The sequence below is a fragment of the Porites lutea genome, chromosome 1, assembly GCF_958299795.1.
Source record: "Porites lutea chromosome 1, jaPorLute2.1, whole genome shotgun sequence".
Classification (NCBI taxonomy): domain Eukaryota; kingdom Metazoa; phylum Cnidaria; class Anthozoa; order Scleractinia; family Poritidae; genus Porites; species Porites lutea.
Window position 1 is genome coordinate 59,970,417 of NC_133201.1, and position 17,603 is coordinate 59,988,019.

Consider the following 17,603-nt stretch of genomic DNA (forward strand, 5'->3'; position numbering starts at 1 on the left):
CTCTCGACTCGTCAGCAAGTCTAGGTATCCCATGGTTGCGCCATTCGTCAGTCTACCAGCATTTTAGTGGGACTGAGGTTTATTTTATCATACCAATAGATAGGTAACTGAATAAATTCATAGAAAGGAAAAAATATTGAATAAATAGGTGCATGTTTTAATCAAAGCTACCTCCCTGAAATTGACCTTTGGTTGTTCCCGAATATTTTCTTTTAAAGGATCGCATATAAAAATTAATTTTTAAATATATATTTTTTTTCTACACAGAGAAAATTGAGAAGAAAGCAGCGGATGACGATGAGAAAAGACTGTTACGTAATCTGCTCAGCAAATCTGATGCGGAGATACGACCTGTGGAAAAAAAGACCGATACTGTGCGTGTTAAGTTTGGTATCTCCCTACATCAGATCATTGAAGTGGTTAGTTTCAAAATATTTCGTCAAATAACTATCTTTATCTTTAATTAACTAATAGCTCATTAAGACCAACCCATTGTTTTTAACGTCTATTGTTAACATTTCGTTTCCTATTGAATGTGGTGGCAACTTTTCAGGTAAAAAGTGTGTTTAAAATGGATACTAGAAAAACAAACAAACAACGAGAACTAGCAAATGATGAATTCATGTTGTTGTCTACAGAGACGTTTCTAGTCCACTTATTTGTTTTAAAGCTTGGTAACCGTGGTCTGGCTATTCTAAAAAATACCTTAACTTAGTGTATTGCCTTTTCTTATTATCAGCCTTAATTACGTAATCCTAGAGTGGCTCTTTTGAACAATTCGAGTGTTCTTTTGTGAAAGGCTACCCAAAAGATAAAATCCCGTGTGATGGAATGGTCATTTTTTTTGCTGTTCACATAAGAGTCGAGAAATAGTGATTTAATAGTGATCTGGAAATGACTTTGATCAAAAGTGAAATCTGTAAGTATTTTAGAGTTTGTTTGAATTTTAATGGCGGAATCAAACAATTGAAATCTATTTAAAGACTGTTTAATTTTGTGTACGAGAGACTATTCCAACAATGCGATCGAGTAAAGTGCATGATTGCGGAAAATAAATTCAGTGCTCAGTTTCAGAAAGAGAAAAGAAAGCGTAATTGGGAAGCAAAGACGAGCGATACCAACAGATGGGATTTTTTTTATTCGTGATTATTATGCTAAAAATTTGTTAAATAAAGGCCTCTTGCTCAAATTATCGAGATCATAAATCTTAATCCTCCCAAATATTCCGTAAACTTCAAACTTTTTCATGCTAAGTTTAGGAGTTCTTTTTATCACCCTGAATCAATAATTTCCTGTCTTAATACAGGATCTGCATCATGTTTCTGCTTATCAGGCTGTACAGTATGCGGGTCATGTCTTAGTAATTAATTAATCACAGTTGCCATCCATTATGATGGTGGACTCATAGTGGACGCGGCTCAGGTCTATTGAACAGCATCTCAAACATAACATCTGAAGTAGACTGTTTGACTTTTCAGGACTTTAAGAATCAAATTGTGAAGAGTAGCGTTTGGATTCGACAGGTACTAGGGGTAGTAGTAATTCATTCTTGATTAGTGTTTTTTAATGATGTTCTCATTTTGGATGCATTTTTCTCAAGCCTTTTGAAAACCAACTATCTCCTTAGTCAGAGTTAAGGACTGTCATACTGCCTGCTACCTTTTGCATAATTTGTTTTCATGCATCTCATTTTATTGCTGAAAGCTTCTTCCGATATTTTTCATTTACTGCCTGTACAATAAGAATTAAGTAATATAAAAAGTGCCTTTTAATCTTAAATAAAAATATTCACATTGCAGCTTAATCCATAGAAATAAACTATTTACTTCACAGTCATGGCACAATCCGTTTTTAAAGTGGAACAGTTCCGAATTTGGTGGAATAACAGCAGTCAACGTTCATGAGAGCAAAATGTGGAAACCTGATATTTTTTTGTATAATAAGTAAGTAAAATTTCTTTGGCTTTTTGGTTAACTTACTCTTTCCAGGAACTGAAATATAACTAGGGTTATAGTGTACGGGTTGTGTTTTTCATTTTTCCAATCAGTTTCGTCCAGTGCTATTTGATAACTGAATAAAATCCTTTCTGATTAAAGTTATTTCAAGTGAACAGCATATATCGATACAACAATTACCTAACGGCGGAGCTTATGGAAATTTAGGGGTCTGGGAAGATCAAATTCTGTCCGTGATTGATGCCAATTTGTACTCCTAGGATAAACACTTCACTTATTTCCACCGAGACCAAGTATCTTTAATACACCTGTATTTCATTTTATTAAGTGTTGTCAGTGCTGCGTGCAGCAGTGTTATATGGGTAGTTTAAGAAATAAGAAGAGCTCTTTACAGTGGGCAAACTGTCCAATTCCCTAGAAGATGTGCCTTCAAGGCACAGCCGTCATGAATATAAGGTTCAGAACAAGCTCTGTTTCAAATACCTCCTTTGAGATATTGACTATTTTACAATAAGGAACATCAATTAGCCTGTGTACAGACTCCCCCTCCCCTCAGAAAAAATAGGGAAGAGAGACGTCTGTGAATCGCCGAGAACCTACGCACGAGTTGTTGACGTATCATAAATAGGACGAGAGCGCGAAGTAACGAGTGCGTTAATATCGTACAAAGTATATTTCATGTGGCATTGCGCTTATCATTTCGCTCGTCTTTTGTTTCAAATGCTTAGTGGATTTTTCTTGTTAAATGTCTGCGATGCAACTCGCAAAGCGAAGGCGCTGCAAGCTGCAAGTGCCTTCAAAAGGCGGAAATTTTGGCGCGAAACTCACACACCGCTGTGGCTTTTTATTGGACGTATCATTTTTCTTACACGTGAAAAAACATCGTTTGCTCCTTTGATTGGCTAGAACTCATTTGCGTATGAAAATTTGCGACGTAGCTTATCAGTTAGTATTTCCCAGTATGAATATAATAAATCCAGTTTCCCGTCGAATTTTGTGCTTAGGATTCTTAGTTTTGCCTGCACTACAGATTTGTCTTAAACGCAGGCTGTGTTAAAATGATGATTTTTTTGGTCTTAGTGTGGATGATTCTGATGATGGAGCCTTGGATCGTTTCAAAACAAAAATTGTTGTACAGTCGACTGGAATGATCATGTGGATGGCACCCAAAATTGTCTCAAGCTCTTGCAAATTTGACGTCACATATTTCCCTTTTGACAGGCAGGTAAATAAACAAGGTATTCACTTCTGCTGGTGGTAATAGTCAAGACCGAGTTATAGAATATTTAGCTCATTTTATTTCAGAATAACCTCTACAACTTAGATCATCGCAAATATTTATTACACAAATACCGGTTCATATTTCTACACTTTATGGCTTGAATCAGTTTGGCAACTATTGATCGAAACCAGAAGAAAATATCTGTTATTAGTAAAATCCAACTAGTGGTCTATTATCAATGCTGCGTTCTGATTGGTTGAGCTACTACTAGGCTACATGTTATAGCCCCCCCTAGTAGCGAAATGCGAGGGCTTTTTGGCGGCAAAAAAGGATTAAAGTCTAGCTTTAACTAGCCAGAATTTTTTTATTTTCGATATTTTTGACCAACTAGTTGGATTTTACTACAACAATTATTCCTCTGGCCCTCATGGCCTCTGAGTCAATAGCCCATTCGGCCTTCGGCCTCATGGGCTTTTGACTCAGAGCCCATTCGGGCTTGAGGAATAATTGTTAATTATACATCTGAAAGTGCTGCCGCAGTTGTGTGGCACGAAACCACATAGTAATAGAATACCAATTCAAATTTTTCGTTGATCAGTCCTCATTGTCTTATGCTATTTTTCTGTTTGCTGGGTAGGTGTGCAAGATGAAATTTGGCTCATGGACGTACGATGGCTTAAGACTTGATCTTGTCCCAGAGGGGCACCCAAAAGAGTGTACTGGAGATATTAAGAAATTCATTCGGCATGGAGAGTGGGACCTCAATAGTATGCCTTGCAAACGAAACCAGCAGTTTTATGCATGCTGCCCTGAACCTTATCCTGATATAACGTACACAATGGATTTACGGCGCCGTCATATGTTTTACTTTGTCAATTTGATTGCTCCATGCTTCCTAATATCAGGTATGTTGTCCTTTCATTTACTGCTCCGCGTGTTTTATTCTTAAGCCTGAGTGAGTTCTCGTCCCCATGTCCCCTTTCTCCCTGCTCTACGTCCTGGAAGCCTAGTGAGAATGATCCTTAAAGACCTCGCGCTTCGTGCTTCGTGCAACGCCTGTTACGCGGCAGGTAGGTTTTGTTAAAGATTAAGAGGCATTGAGCCCCTGTTAAAGAAGTTACCGGTACCGGTCATTCTCCCTTGGAACAGCTTTTTAGGATTGCAACATGTGAAAGGAAAGAAGTCTTTTGGAATAAGTACGTTCCATGTTGATCATGATTTCTTTTTGAATTCCTCTAGGTTAGCTGGGAAAGTTTCAAACAGGGCCACCAGTTCATCAGTGTTTAATGTCAAGTGTTACCCTCATTAAATAAAGCTGCTACCTACCTACCTATCGCAGCTTTCTGGATCAGCCATTGCTTATCAGATCAAAGCGGAACATTCATAGGGATCAATTAATCCAGCGTCCCACAAAATTGACTTTTACTATTCATTTTAATTTGTTCATTTACAACTACAGCCGTCTTTAAATGTTTATGTCCTCAGTGAAAACCATACCTTTCATTATAGCTGTAGCTTCTTAGAGCCAAGGTTCGCACTATTATATTACTATACTGTTTAGACTGTTTTTTCTTCAGTAGTCTCTGGTCCATCATTATTTTGAACTTTATGCTAGACAGTTTTCAAAAACAAATGGTCGCTTTTGAAATAACTGTTGCTCAGCATGCGAAACTCCACCATAAAATACCATGCTTTAGTATGTTTACCTCCATTGGTTATGGTTTGGTTTTGACTTGTTTTCTTCTGTTTCCACAGCCTTAACGCTTTTGTCGTTTTATTTACCTCCTGAATCCGGTGAGCGTCTGACGCTTGTCATAACAAATTTGCTGGCTTTGACTGTGTTCATGTTACTTGTTGTGGAAATCATTCCGGCTACTTCAGAGACCGTTCCTCTCATTTCCGTCTACTTCTACGGAAGTGTGTTTGAGGTCAGTAAAACATCTTTCATTTTCAGAAATTATTCTTTCTCAGTGAGACAGCCTTGCGTGGCAGCAAAATGCAGCGTATTTGAAAGTTTATCTTTAGGTTCATTTGTATTTGTTCCGGAATGCAGAAGAAAATGGTTAATGTTTAAATGTTTGATTGCACATGTGACATAAGACCTTTGTATTCTTGTTAGGTGGCCCTGGCGCTGGTTGCAACTTGCCTAGTTTTGAGATGCTATTTCAACAATCCTTCCCACACGCCTGTTCCAAACTGGGTTCGTCACGTAGTCCTTGGCTGGATGGCTCGTCTTACTAGAGTACCGGTGAAGAAAATCCTTCATGGTATTGATGCAAAGGAACCCTCTCAGCCAAAACTGCCCGAAACAGATGAAAATGACAACATAGATCCGGAAACTGCCGTCCACAAGAAAATTCCCAACATTTCACGACTGCAGTCATCTTCGCACAGTCATTTCAAGAATTCTGAATCAAGTTTATCAGGAGATCTTCATCCACATTTGAATCTTCTACGGGTCAAAGCAGCCGCTAACAATCGCCACAGCATGCCCCCAATTTTCGATAATCTGGGTGGTGCCTTTCGAGATGGTATCCCTAATCACTTCCGCATGCCAAGCCGATTACAGAGCCGTACCGCTAGTCGCGCAAACTCCAGAAACAACTTATTGGATAATGAATCCCAACCTCTATTCACCAACTTACACGGCAAATCAGCAGACGACGTTACAGATGCTGATCCTACAAAAAGGACTTTGCTGGAAACCCAGAGTTCTCTTTCTAAGGATGTGGGAGAGATTGTCCGATATATTCGTGAGCAAGAGAGAGGAGATCTCATGAAAGAGGAATGGCAGCTTGTTGCTGCTATTATAGACAAATTTTTTCTTTGGCTGTTTTTCTTCATATTATGCCTCTCCACTGTGGTTATTTTCATGCAGGCTCCGAGTTATGCATGGGAATGACCTCCCGAAAAAGACCGACAATTTATTTACTGATAACATACAGAAACTTATCATTATGAACATGCTCACAGGTATACATAATGTACCTGTTGAACTTTGTAATTGAAAAGAAACGAAGAAGAATATTTATTAGATAATTACCCACCGTCATATTAGTATAGATGTAAAAAGAAATGGGTTAGGGTTAGGGTTCAGTACGCCATCTCAACATAGTAGCTGCTGTCACATACAGTAACAGGATTCTTGTTTCTTTCCCAAATTTTTCTCCAATGTACTGTGAACAATACATAGTTGTTTGCGAAGATCCTTTTGCTTCCATAGAGTTTTTGTTTCTGGGCAACTGGCGTATACCCTAACGATATGATGAAATTAAAGCCACCCGCGATTTTACCTCCCTAAGCGATCCACACGCGATGCGAATTCCGATAAATTTATATACCTCCCTTTGCGAGGGAATAGCATTTATATTTTTTTTTCAATAGGCCTCCAGATTTATTTGAAGGATATAGTTTTTTTTTATGCGATTGCGTGAGGTCGATTACGCCAGCTCAGGTCTAATTGTACTTAAGCTTGGTGATGTTGGCAGAATTTGTAGAGTTTATTGACAAAGAAATATTGTACAGGAACGTATATTTGCGACATAACAGTTCTTCTAACTAAATAACTAGTGCCCCCTGTGAAATTCATTTGTTAATCAGACGACGATCGAATAGTATCGAATAGTAGTCTGTTTGTTGATAGTGGTTTAAATTATGCAGATTATAGATCGTAAAAAGTTAAATAAAGAGTATTTAGCTTATTTTAAAATCACTCACCATAATATTTACCATACTCCTTCGAAAAAGCCTATAACTTTTCATGTAAGGCTGGCCATACTGGCCATGAGATTGAATGGGAGGGGCTTAAAATTTGAACAGGAGACCATTTTTACCTAAGATCGTCCAGACCCAGCGCTTACGGTAACGGTTGCCATCTTGATTTTTATGTAAGTGTAACACTGGGGAAAATGCCGGAGATCAATCTTCCCAGGAGAGGGTGGGAGGGGTTCCCTGATCAGAGATGACTGACCGTTTCAGTAAGCGCCAATTAGGAATTCCTTGTAAGCTACTCTAGAAAGTTCGCTAGCTGTCAAGGTGGACACAAATCTTTTGAGTGGGCTTTGGTTTGGAACTATAGCTAGAGTGGGGTTCACTTTCAAGAAGCCGATATCTTCTGGCCATATCAAAATCAAGTGAGTGTTTCAGCCGTGCTCGCCACGGTTCGTCGATTTCATTAAGAATTCTACCCTTGCAAGTAATTGCCACTTCACCATCGTTCTTGTTTTACGAATTTAGAGTTGTGTTGTTGAATATCTCTTGGATCATCCTCGAAAACGATAACTGTGATCCAAAAATAGTTAAACAATTTCTCAGTGTCTTTTTAATTCCATAATATAGAATATCAATTCGAAGATACTACTTTTTAACTTGCCAGGCCAACAGCTGTGATCATACCAATACAACAGAACATTAATTCAGGGGAAAGGGACACTTTTGTGGGTCCCGAAACCTTGATTTCACCTCCATTCAGGGGAGATCCTTAGCACTCAAAAAATGACTGACCACTAAAATCGTTGATTTGTTTAAGTACGCACGATATCAGGGGATATTTGCTCTCATGGTCCCGAAGGTGTCCCATGAATGGAGGTTCTACTTTATTTGGATAAAGAAGCCCATTTCGATACCTCATCGAGACTACTTCGTCAACGAGGTCGAAATCGAGGAGAGTAAAATGGAGATGTGGGTTACGATTACATTAATGTAATCGTTATGGTTTATTTCATCATCTTTCGATATTCGTGCCAAACAATGATCAGTTATAAGTAGGTTGAGAATGATGAACGTAGTCCTGAATAGGACTGTTGTTGTTGACAGTGACTGCCTTTTCAATAACCTGTGCGGTAGTCATCTTCAGAGTCAAAGTGAGTTGTATCACGTCAGTTGATGGTATTAAACTATGGTTATTGAGAGTAGTATAGTAAATGTTGCCATCTGCCTCACTTCAAATTATTTCTAACTCAACTCACAAAATCGCTTCTCTTGTTAAAATAACTTTTTTCTAATTCAACTCACAAGATCGCTCCTCTTGTTCTCTCATTTCATTCGTTCTCAAGTAGTCGCTCTTTGTTCGAAGAGTTAGAAAAAAGTTATTTTAACAAGTAGTCGCTCTTTTGCTCGAAGAGTTAGAAATAATTTGAAGTGACGCAGATGTCAACATTTACTATACTACACTGTAATAAAGTATTTGTTAATATTGATAGATGAGATAGAAATAAATAAGTGAATCAGAAAAAATAAATTTGATTTAATACTTAAAAATAAAATAATAATTATATAAGATATGTCTCATCAATCATCTACAAATAAACAACTTATGAATTTGTCTTTGGACGAATTAAAAAAAATTTTATCACAAGACAAACAAGAAGTTAAGAAAGATTATAAGGAATTGGAAGAAAAGATGAAAGTGATTGAAAAAATAAAAAAAGTGAGAGATATTGGAAATAAAATTAAACAAGGTAAAATTAAACCAAAAGTTAAACCAAAAAAGATTAAGTCTAAAGTGGTTACCAAAAAGATAAAATCATTTGAGGATTATTTTGAGGAATGTATAAAAAATAGAAAAATTCCTAAAGATACTCCAGACTATTTACGAAAAGCTCTTGAGAGAGCTATAAAAGAGTATGAAGAAGGAATTGAAGTTGAGAAATCAGCTTTAAACGAATTTGCTAAAAAATATATTATAAAAGGGAAACCAGGTTATTTACCTTATCAGTTTTTTGATTATTATTATCATACTATTAAAAAATTTATTAGAAATCATCGCAATACTAAATTAAGGTTTGTTTTAGTTTGTATGATGGAAAAAAAAGAAAAAATATCAAAAGATAGTAATAAATATTTATATATTCAAGATAAATCATATTTTAATTCTAGTACTTTTAATAATTTTAAATCAACTGATGAAGAAGATATATTAAGTAATAGTTATAAAGAGATTAGTGAAAAAATATCTATTTATCAACAAAATGGTAGTGGGTGGTATTTTAAAGAAATTGTACAATTAGATATTCATACAACTGAATTAAAACCAATGAAAGGTTCTTCTTATATTTCTCTTCCAGATTGGATTATGAGAAAAAAAGCAATTGTTAGTATTCGAAATAAAGATAATAAATGTTTTATTTGGTCAGTACTTCGTTATCTTCATCCAAGAGAAAAGAATGATAGTCGATTTACAGATTTGAAAAAATATGAGAATGATCTTATCACTAAAGGAATTACATTTCCAATAAAAGTAAAAGATATTAACAAATTTGAAAAACTTAATCCAGATCTTCCAGGAATAAATGTTTTTTCAAATGATGGATATACTATTTATCCTTTGAAAATGACTGAGAAAGATTGTAAAAAAACTATTGATTTATTTTTGTATGAAAAAGATGGTAAATTTCATTATTCACTAATTAAAAACTTTTCCCGTCTTGTACGTAGTCAAATTACTTCAAGAACATATGAACCAATTAATATTTGTAAGAGATGTCTTTGTTATTTTACAAAACCAGAATTATTAGATAAACACATCAAATATTGTTCTAGTAATAAAACATCATTTGTAAAAATGCCAGAAAAAAACAAAACTTTACACTTTACTAATTATGATAAACAACTTCCTATTCCTTTTGTTGTATATGCAGATTTTGAATGTTTTACTAAACCAATGAATAGCTGTTCTCCCAATCCTAAAGATTCTTACAACTATAACTATCAAAAACATGAACCATCAGGATTTTGTTTTTATACAAAGGGTATTGTTAATAAAAGAATTAAACCAATCATTTATACAAAAAAATCAGATGATGAAGATATTGCTAAAATATTTGTAGAAAAACTTACAAAAATGACTAAAGGGATATATGAAGATTTTTATTGTAAACCAAAACCTTTAGTAATGAGTGAAAAATCAAATAAAGATTTTAATAATGCGGTTAATTGTCATATTTGTAGTGGTAAATTAGGTAAAGATAAAGTTAGAGATCATTGTCATTTTACAGGTAAGTACCGTGGTGCAGCACATAACAAATGTAATCTTATGTGTAAAAAACCAAGAATATTACCAGTTATATTTCACAATCTTCAGGGTTATGATGCTCATCTATTTATCAAACAACTTGCTAAAATAGATGGTAATCTTAGTTGTATTCCATCTACTGAAGAAAAATATCTTTCATTTTCTAAATCTATTAAAGTTGGAGAGTACAAACATATTAATGGTGATATTATTCCAATAAATTTTGAAATTAGATTTGTTGACTCATTTAAGTTTCTGCAAACATCACTAGCCAATCTTGTTTCAAATTTAAACCAAGATGATTTTCATATTACAAAACATACTTTTAAGAATAATACTTCATTACTAACTCGTAAAGGAGTTTTTCCTTATGACTATGTATCATCAATTGAAAAACTATCTGAAAAACAATTACCACCAAAACAGGGGTTTTATTCAAAACTAAATGATGAAGATATAAGTGATGAAGATTATCAACATGCGATTAAAGTCTGGAATACATTTGGGTGTAAAACAATAAGAGACTATCACGATCTTTACCTAAAATCTGATGTAATGCTTTTGGCAGATGTGTTTGAAAACTTTAGGAAAACTTGTCTTAAACATTACAAATTAGATCCAGCTCATTACTACACATCTCCTGGTTTAGCTTGGGATGCATGTCTAAAAACAACAGGACAACGTTTAGAGTTATTACATGACTATGATATGTTAATGATGTTTGAGAAAGGTATTCGTGGTGGAATAACACATATATCAAAAAGGTATGCAGAAGCAAATAATAAATATATGAAAAATTATAATCCTGAAAAGAAATCATCGTTTATACAATATTTGGACGCAAACAATCTTTATGGTTGGGCTATGTCTCAGAATTTACCAACACATGGTTTTAAAATGATGACAAATATTACAAAAGAAAAGGTAATGGAAATTTTAGAAAAAACAAATGATAGTATGGCAAATACTGGTAAGAAGGGATATATTTTTGAAGTTGATTTGGAGTATCCACCAGACTTATGGGATCTTCATAATGACTATCCTCTTGCACCTGAATTAATGAAGGTTAATGGAGTTGAAAAACTAATATGTCATTTTAAACCAAGAAAAAATTATGTTATTCATTACAGAGCTCTTAGACAATGTCTTGAGTTGGGTATGAGGATTACTGCTGTTCACAGAGGAATATCATTTTATCAGTCTCCTTGGATGGAACCATATATAAGAAAAAATACAGAACTTCGAAAATGTGCTGCAAACAATTTTGAGAAAGACTTTTTTAAACTAATGAACAATTCAGTTTTTGGTAAAACAATAGAAAATATTAGAAAGCGTCAAAATATAGTACTTATTGATGATCGTAAAAAAGCATTAAAACTATCAAGTCGTCCAAACTTTGATAGATGTACAATATTTGATCGAAATCTTATTGCTATTCATATGAAAAAGACAGAAGTGTATTTTAATAAACCAGTATATGTTGGTCAAGCAATTTTAGACTTATCAAAAACTCTAATGTTTGATTTTCATTATAATTATATCAAAGATAAATATGGAAAAAAAGCTGAGTTATTGTTTACAGATACTGACAGCCTAATGTATCAGATTAAAACAAAAGATTTTTATAAAGATATATGTCTTGATGTAAAAGATAAATTTGATACCAGTGATTATCCATCAGATCATCCTTCTGGTATATTAACAGGAGTTAACAAAAAAGTAATTGGCGCGTTTAAGGATGAAGCATCAGGAAAACAGATAACTCATTTTGTTGGATTACGTCCTAAACTATACAGTTATAAAGTTGAAAGTGAAAAAGAGTTAAAAAAGTGTAAAGGAATAAAAAAAAATGTGGTAAAAAAGTCAATAATATTTGATGATTATGTTAGATGTTTATTTTCTGGTGAAAAAGAAATGAGAAAGATGAAAATAATAAGAAGTGAAAAACATGATATATATTCTAAAGAGGTTAACAAAGTAGCTCTAAGCAATAGAGATGATAAGAGACATGTGTTAAATGACCAAATACATACTCTAGCTATTAGAGAAAAATATTAGATTTAAGATGTAACAAGTAGAAATAATAAATGTCATATACAGAAGAAGAAATAAAAAAATATCTCAATATTTTACATAATTATAAAGTAGAAGAAAGTGAGGGGATTAAAAAGTCAAAAGTAGCTTCATGTTTAGGCTGTAAAAATACAGAATCTTTTTTTATTGATTTTGGTCAAAAAATATGTTACAATTGTGGAACAGTAAACGGACATGTATTAGGATTTTACGATGTGAAAGATTATGATAGGGTACATTATAGAAAAAAGAGTATTTATCACAGAAAGTATTACTACGATAAAAAGGTTAATCAGATTTCTAAACTAATAGATCTTCCTGATGAACAAAAATGTGAACTTTACAACAGGTTATTAAAAATAGATAATTACATTATGGTACATATTAACAAACAATATTTTAGAAAGAGAATGATAAATATTACTTATGTAATAAAAAAAATTTTGGATGAAATGGGGTGTGAAAAGTATAAAAGTATAGTGCTTAAAATAAGTCCTAAAACTTTAGAAACTTATGATAGATGGTGGGAAACTTATAAAGAACTGATAAAATAATTTTATATTATTAGGCTAATATAAAATTTTAATGAAATACTTCAAAGATATTACTAAACATATCTTTCATATTACCAAAGATATTACTAAACATATCTTGATTTATTTTATAATTACTAAACATATCTTGATTTATTTTATAATTACTAAAGTATTTGCTATGTTCTAAATAACTATAGTTATGATCATATACATTATATAGTTGAATAAATGCTTTTTTCATATGCCAAAGATCTTCATCGAGTTCCATATCTAACTGTTCATCTAATTTTACTCTATATTTCATTTGGCATATAAAATGAGCTATTAAATCCAAATCAAGATTTTCATTTTCAATCTCATTTTCTAAATCTATAAACAATTTTTTAAAAGTTTCTTTTTCAGGTGATTCATTTGCATATATAAGTTTTACTTTAGAATACAAATTTATAAGAGTTTCATCTTGCAAATCAATTTTTAATTTATCCGACAAATTTTTAAGAGCTTCATTTTTATCCTCAGTTTCTAATTTATGTATCAAATATTTTTTGATAATAAATGAATCATAGTATTTTCTTTTCAATTTTACTTCAGGAAAAGTTAACATGTATTTATCATGTGTATGTATATAAAAATCTTTCATTAGTTTTCTACCAAGTTTTTCAAGATCTTTTTTTAAAATAATTCTACATTCCATTTTTTATCTATAATTATATTATTCCTTTATGAAAAATCCAATATAAAATACCGGTTAAATACCCAAGAACTTCACTTTTTATTGGAGAATCAAATACATAAACACATCCTCTTCCAGCTTTGTAATTTTTGTAAAAAGATTTAAACGCTCTATGAAATATTAAATGATTTTTGATTATCGAACTATTAGAGTTAACAGGTAAAATATCTAAATGATATATTATTGTTTCAAGTGAAATATAATCTTTTACATAATGTTCGTATAAAAATCGATATACCAATGCTGTTTTTATAATATCTTCTGTTTGTTTTATATTTTTAATTGTGGGGTAGTAAAAGTTAACGTAATTAACAATAGTTTTTATCATTCTTATATAATTAATAGATAAAAAATGCATATTGAAATTAATCCTAGATCTTTAAAAAATTTAGAACAAATTTGTGAAATTTTATATAAACTTCATCCAAGTGTTTTACAATATATGATTGATAATTTAATTGAAGATATTGGTTGTATTATTGGTTGTAATGATGGAAAAAATTACACTTTTGAACAAAGAGAAAAATTAACGAGTTTTAATGCTGCAGAAATTATTAAAGAAAAACAGAAAGAAATCATTGAAGAAGATAACAAAGAAGATAACAAAGAAGACGAAGAAGATAACAAAGAAGTTAACAAAGAAGATAACATAACTTACCTTATTACTGATGAAGATAACAAAAAAGAAAACGAAGAAGAAGACGAAGACGAAATACCTTTTAAAGAAATTATTAATATTATGCATGGTGATGGAGAATATCCTGAAGATATTTTTGTTTTTAATAGATTATTAAAATATCTTCAACATGATACATATGAATATATTCCAATTAAAATTTATATTGAGGTTGAAGATCCTGTAATAGGAAAAAAGATTAAAAAATTAGTTAGTTTTCTTGAAAAAACTGATGCACCAGAACAATTTTATTTACATAAAAGAGAAGAAGATTCTTATGCTTATTTTGCTGAAGGTTATGGTCTTACAATGAATGAAGAACAAGAAAAGAAACAAGAAGATTTATACTCAAAACATGATTTTCAAAAACTTAAAAAACTTTTAATAAAAGAAAAATTATACTATTATTAATAAGTTTCAATATTAAAATAAAATATTGAAACTAGTTATTAAACTTATTATTATATTTAATCTCAAATTTATCCGGTTCAGGAGATTGATCAATTATCATATCATCTATTAGTTTCATTCTATCTACGAATTTTTGTTTATCCCATTCATCTCCTCTAAGTACAGCTCGAAGTTCAACAAGAACTTTTTCATAAGTAGTGTATGCAATTTTTGTCATCTCAATTTTCCTCTTATAATTTTGTTTTTTTCCAACTCCAGTCATAATAATACCAGCACCATTTACAACTCCGAGAATAATAGGATTAAGTGTAATTCCCCCAGTAATAGTTCCTATTGCTACCAAACATATTCCAGAGATTGTAAAACAATTATCAAGAAATTTATAAGATTTATAAGACCTCTTAAAACACCAATATTTTTTATGGTAGTAACTGTAAAAATCTTTTATTGTTTTAATATCAGATTTTGATAGAGATGGGTCTATGTGATTAAAATCAAAAATATCTTTCATTTTTTATTATTTTATGTATATAATCTTAGTTTAGTCTATAATACATAATTTCCGTTTATCTTTTCTTGTAGTAATATATGATGATGTACTGGGGAGTCAATGTCGTAAAAGTTTGGAGAGTACATAAATTTTTCTATCACTGAATCTTTACACGAAAATTCAAATTCAAGGTTAGCTGAAGTTCTTACAATATTAGCGTCTAAGTCTGCGGAATAGTTACTTATATTAACTTTTGTAATATTATCACTAATACTTTCTGTTAACCATAAAACTATTTTTTTTCCACTAAAACTAGATGGTATTGCTAAATTTTTGCTTACACTACCAATATTTATGTTTAGTGCACGAGTTACATATAAATAGTATAAAAATAAAAGTTGTTGTCTTGAATTTGCATTAGTCACATCATATTTTTTTATATGAAAATTATTTCTTTTAAAATGAGAAAAAACAATACATAAAGTGTAACTTGTATTTTTAATTGGTGGTTTAAAAGATATCTTATAATCATTTATTCTTAATCCAGTTTCTTTTATGTTATCCATTGTTTTACTTGGAAATGTAATATTTTGTGCAGAATTTCCTGTAATAGAGGACAAAGCATTAAACACAACACCAAATGAATTTTTATTTATAACATAATTGTTTGAATCGCTAAAGTCAAAAAAATGTTCAAAATATTTTCTGTAAACATAATTTTTTATAAAAGGTAAATTTTTATTTACAATTCCAACTGTTGCTGTATTAAACTCATTTACCATTCCAACTGTTGCTGCACTATTATTATTATTTTTATCAAGATCAATGTTTAATATTTTTTTATTATTTGCATTTATGTCAACATTGTATGTAACTTCTGTTGGTTTGATATCAAATGCTGTGTGATAGTCATAAACTTTATCTGGGTCGATATTGCTTACTTTACCCACAATACCATAAGTAATAAAATAAACTCCTGAAAACTGTCTTGGATACACAGACAAGTCACTTCCTTCTTGTGGTATATTAACAAGAAAATGAAGAAAGAACCTATTACCAGTTGACAACTTTTTAAAATTAACTATTATTCTATGGTAATACATATATTGTGATTGATTTGTTGCATCTATATAACTATGAGATAGTTTTTTTACACTTACATTTTCAATTGATAATCCTGATGAAGTTCCTTTGTCTACACTTATTTGAGACTTATGCCAAAGTTGATAGTCAGTGTTTAGTATTTCCAAACATAGTGTGTAATCAACATTAGCGGTTAATCTGTAAAAGTTAACTGACATTTTGTACTTATAGCCACCTTGAGAATTTTTGTTTATTTTTACATAAATTACTTTGTGGTTATAGTTATGAAAATTACCTTTTGAAGGAGGTAAGTCTGCTATTTTTGATATAACAAAACTAGTTCCAGTATCTATTTCATCAGTCCATTGTGCTGCATTAGACATAAGAAAAGTAAATTGATCGTTGTAATGACTTGGTTGAACTGCAGTGTGATGAGTTAGTTTATCAACATAATCTTTATTTACAGCATCATTGTCTTGGGTTGGTTTACTTAAACTAATAATTTTTTTATTGTTCATATTTAAGTTTCCAGTCATACGATCCGTTCCATCTTTTTTTAAGTAACCTGTTGTAAATCCTTTATCATCCACATACTTTTTGGTTGCAGCATCTGTATCATTAAAAGGTGGTCTTAGACCAATTATAGGTTTATTATTCATGTTAAGTGAGTTTAACATTTTATTTGTTCCACCAACATGTAGATACTTTATATCTGTATAGGCTAATGGTGTTGGTTGTCTGGGACCCATTGGAGTTGGTAGGTTTAAAATTCTATGATTATCCATGTTAAGATTACCTTTCATTGGATAAGATCCATCTCTATCAAGAAATGTATTGTCTACATATTCTTTTGTAGGAGGTTCTTTTGCATCCAGTGGTGTGCTTAGATTTTTAATTCGGTATGTATTTCTCATATCAATGTTTGAATCAATTGCTAGATTTGTTGATGAGGAAGGTTTATCATCCACATACTTTTTGTTTGCTGCGTCATTATTAGTTGTTGGTTTACCAACATTAGTTATTTTATTATTATTCATGCTTAAATTGCCAATCATTGTTCGTGAACCATCTCTATTAAGAAAATTACTGTCCGCATATTGTTTTGTTGCTGGTTCATCTGCATCATTTGGATGTTTAAGGTTTAGAATACGAAATCTATCTTTCATATCAATGTTTGAATCAACTGTTAATCGCGTTGTTGTGGGTGTCCCGCTAGAATTATCATCAACATACTTTTTTGTAGCAGCATCAGTATTAGCAGTTGGTGTACCAACATTTCTTATTTTTTTATTTATCATATCATAATCACCATCAGAAGTAAGATTAAATCCAACTCCTGGTGCTCCTTGAATTCCTTTAGCAAATGAGTTATCTTTTTGTTCATTAAATATTCCCATTTTATTTATTAGTTT

The 17,603-nt window shown here is 31.8% G+C and overlaps 2 protein-coding genes across 3 annotated transcripts; both read left to right on the top strand.

Annotated features, from left to right (window-relative positions):
• The first annotated feature begins 328 nt into the window (after positions 1-328).
• LOC140940824 (CHRNA7-FAM7A fusion protein-like) lies at positions 329-6,079 on the top strand. 2 transcript variants are annotated; one of them, XM_073389786.1, is made up of 7 exons: positions 329-419; positions 1,479-1,523; positions 1,834-1,943; positions 3,036-3,180; positions 3,815-4,082; positions 4,933-5,105; positions 5,297-6,079. In XM_073389786.1, the coding sequence occupies exons 3-7, from the start codon at positions 1,912-1,914 to the stop codon at positions 6,077-6,079; spliced, it is 1,401 nt and encodes a 466-aa protein (XP_073245887.1). In that variant the 5' UTR covers positions 329-419; positions 1,479-1,523; positions 1,834-1,911. The 2 variants fall into 2 exon arrangements, with proteins under 2 accessions (XP_073245887.1, XP_073245895.1); XM_073389794.1 differs by lacking the exon at positions 1,479-1,523 and having other exon boundaries at positions 405-419.
• A 5,550-nt stretch (positions 6,080-11,629) lies between these two features.
• Positions 11,630-12,247, top strand: LOC140933264 (uncharacterized). Its single transcript, XM_073382793.1, has one exon. The coding sequence runs from the start codon at positions 11,630-11,632 to the stop codon at positions 12,245-12,247; it is 618 nt and encodes a 205-aa protein (XP_073238894.1).
• The last annotated feature ends 5,356 nt before the right edge of the window (positions 12,248-17,603 follow it).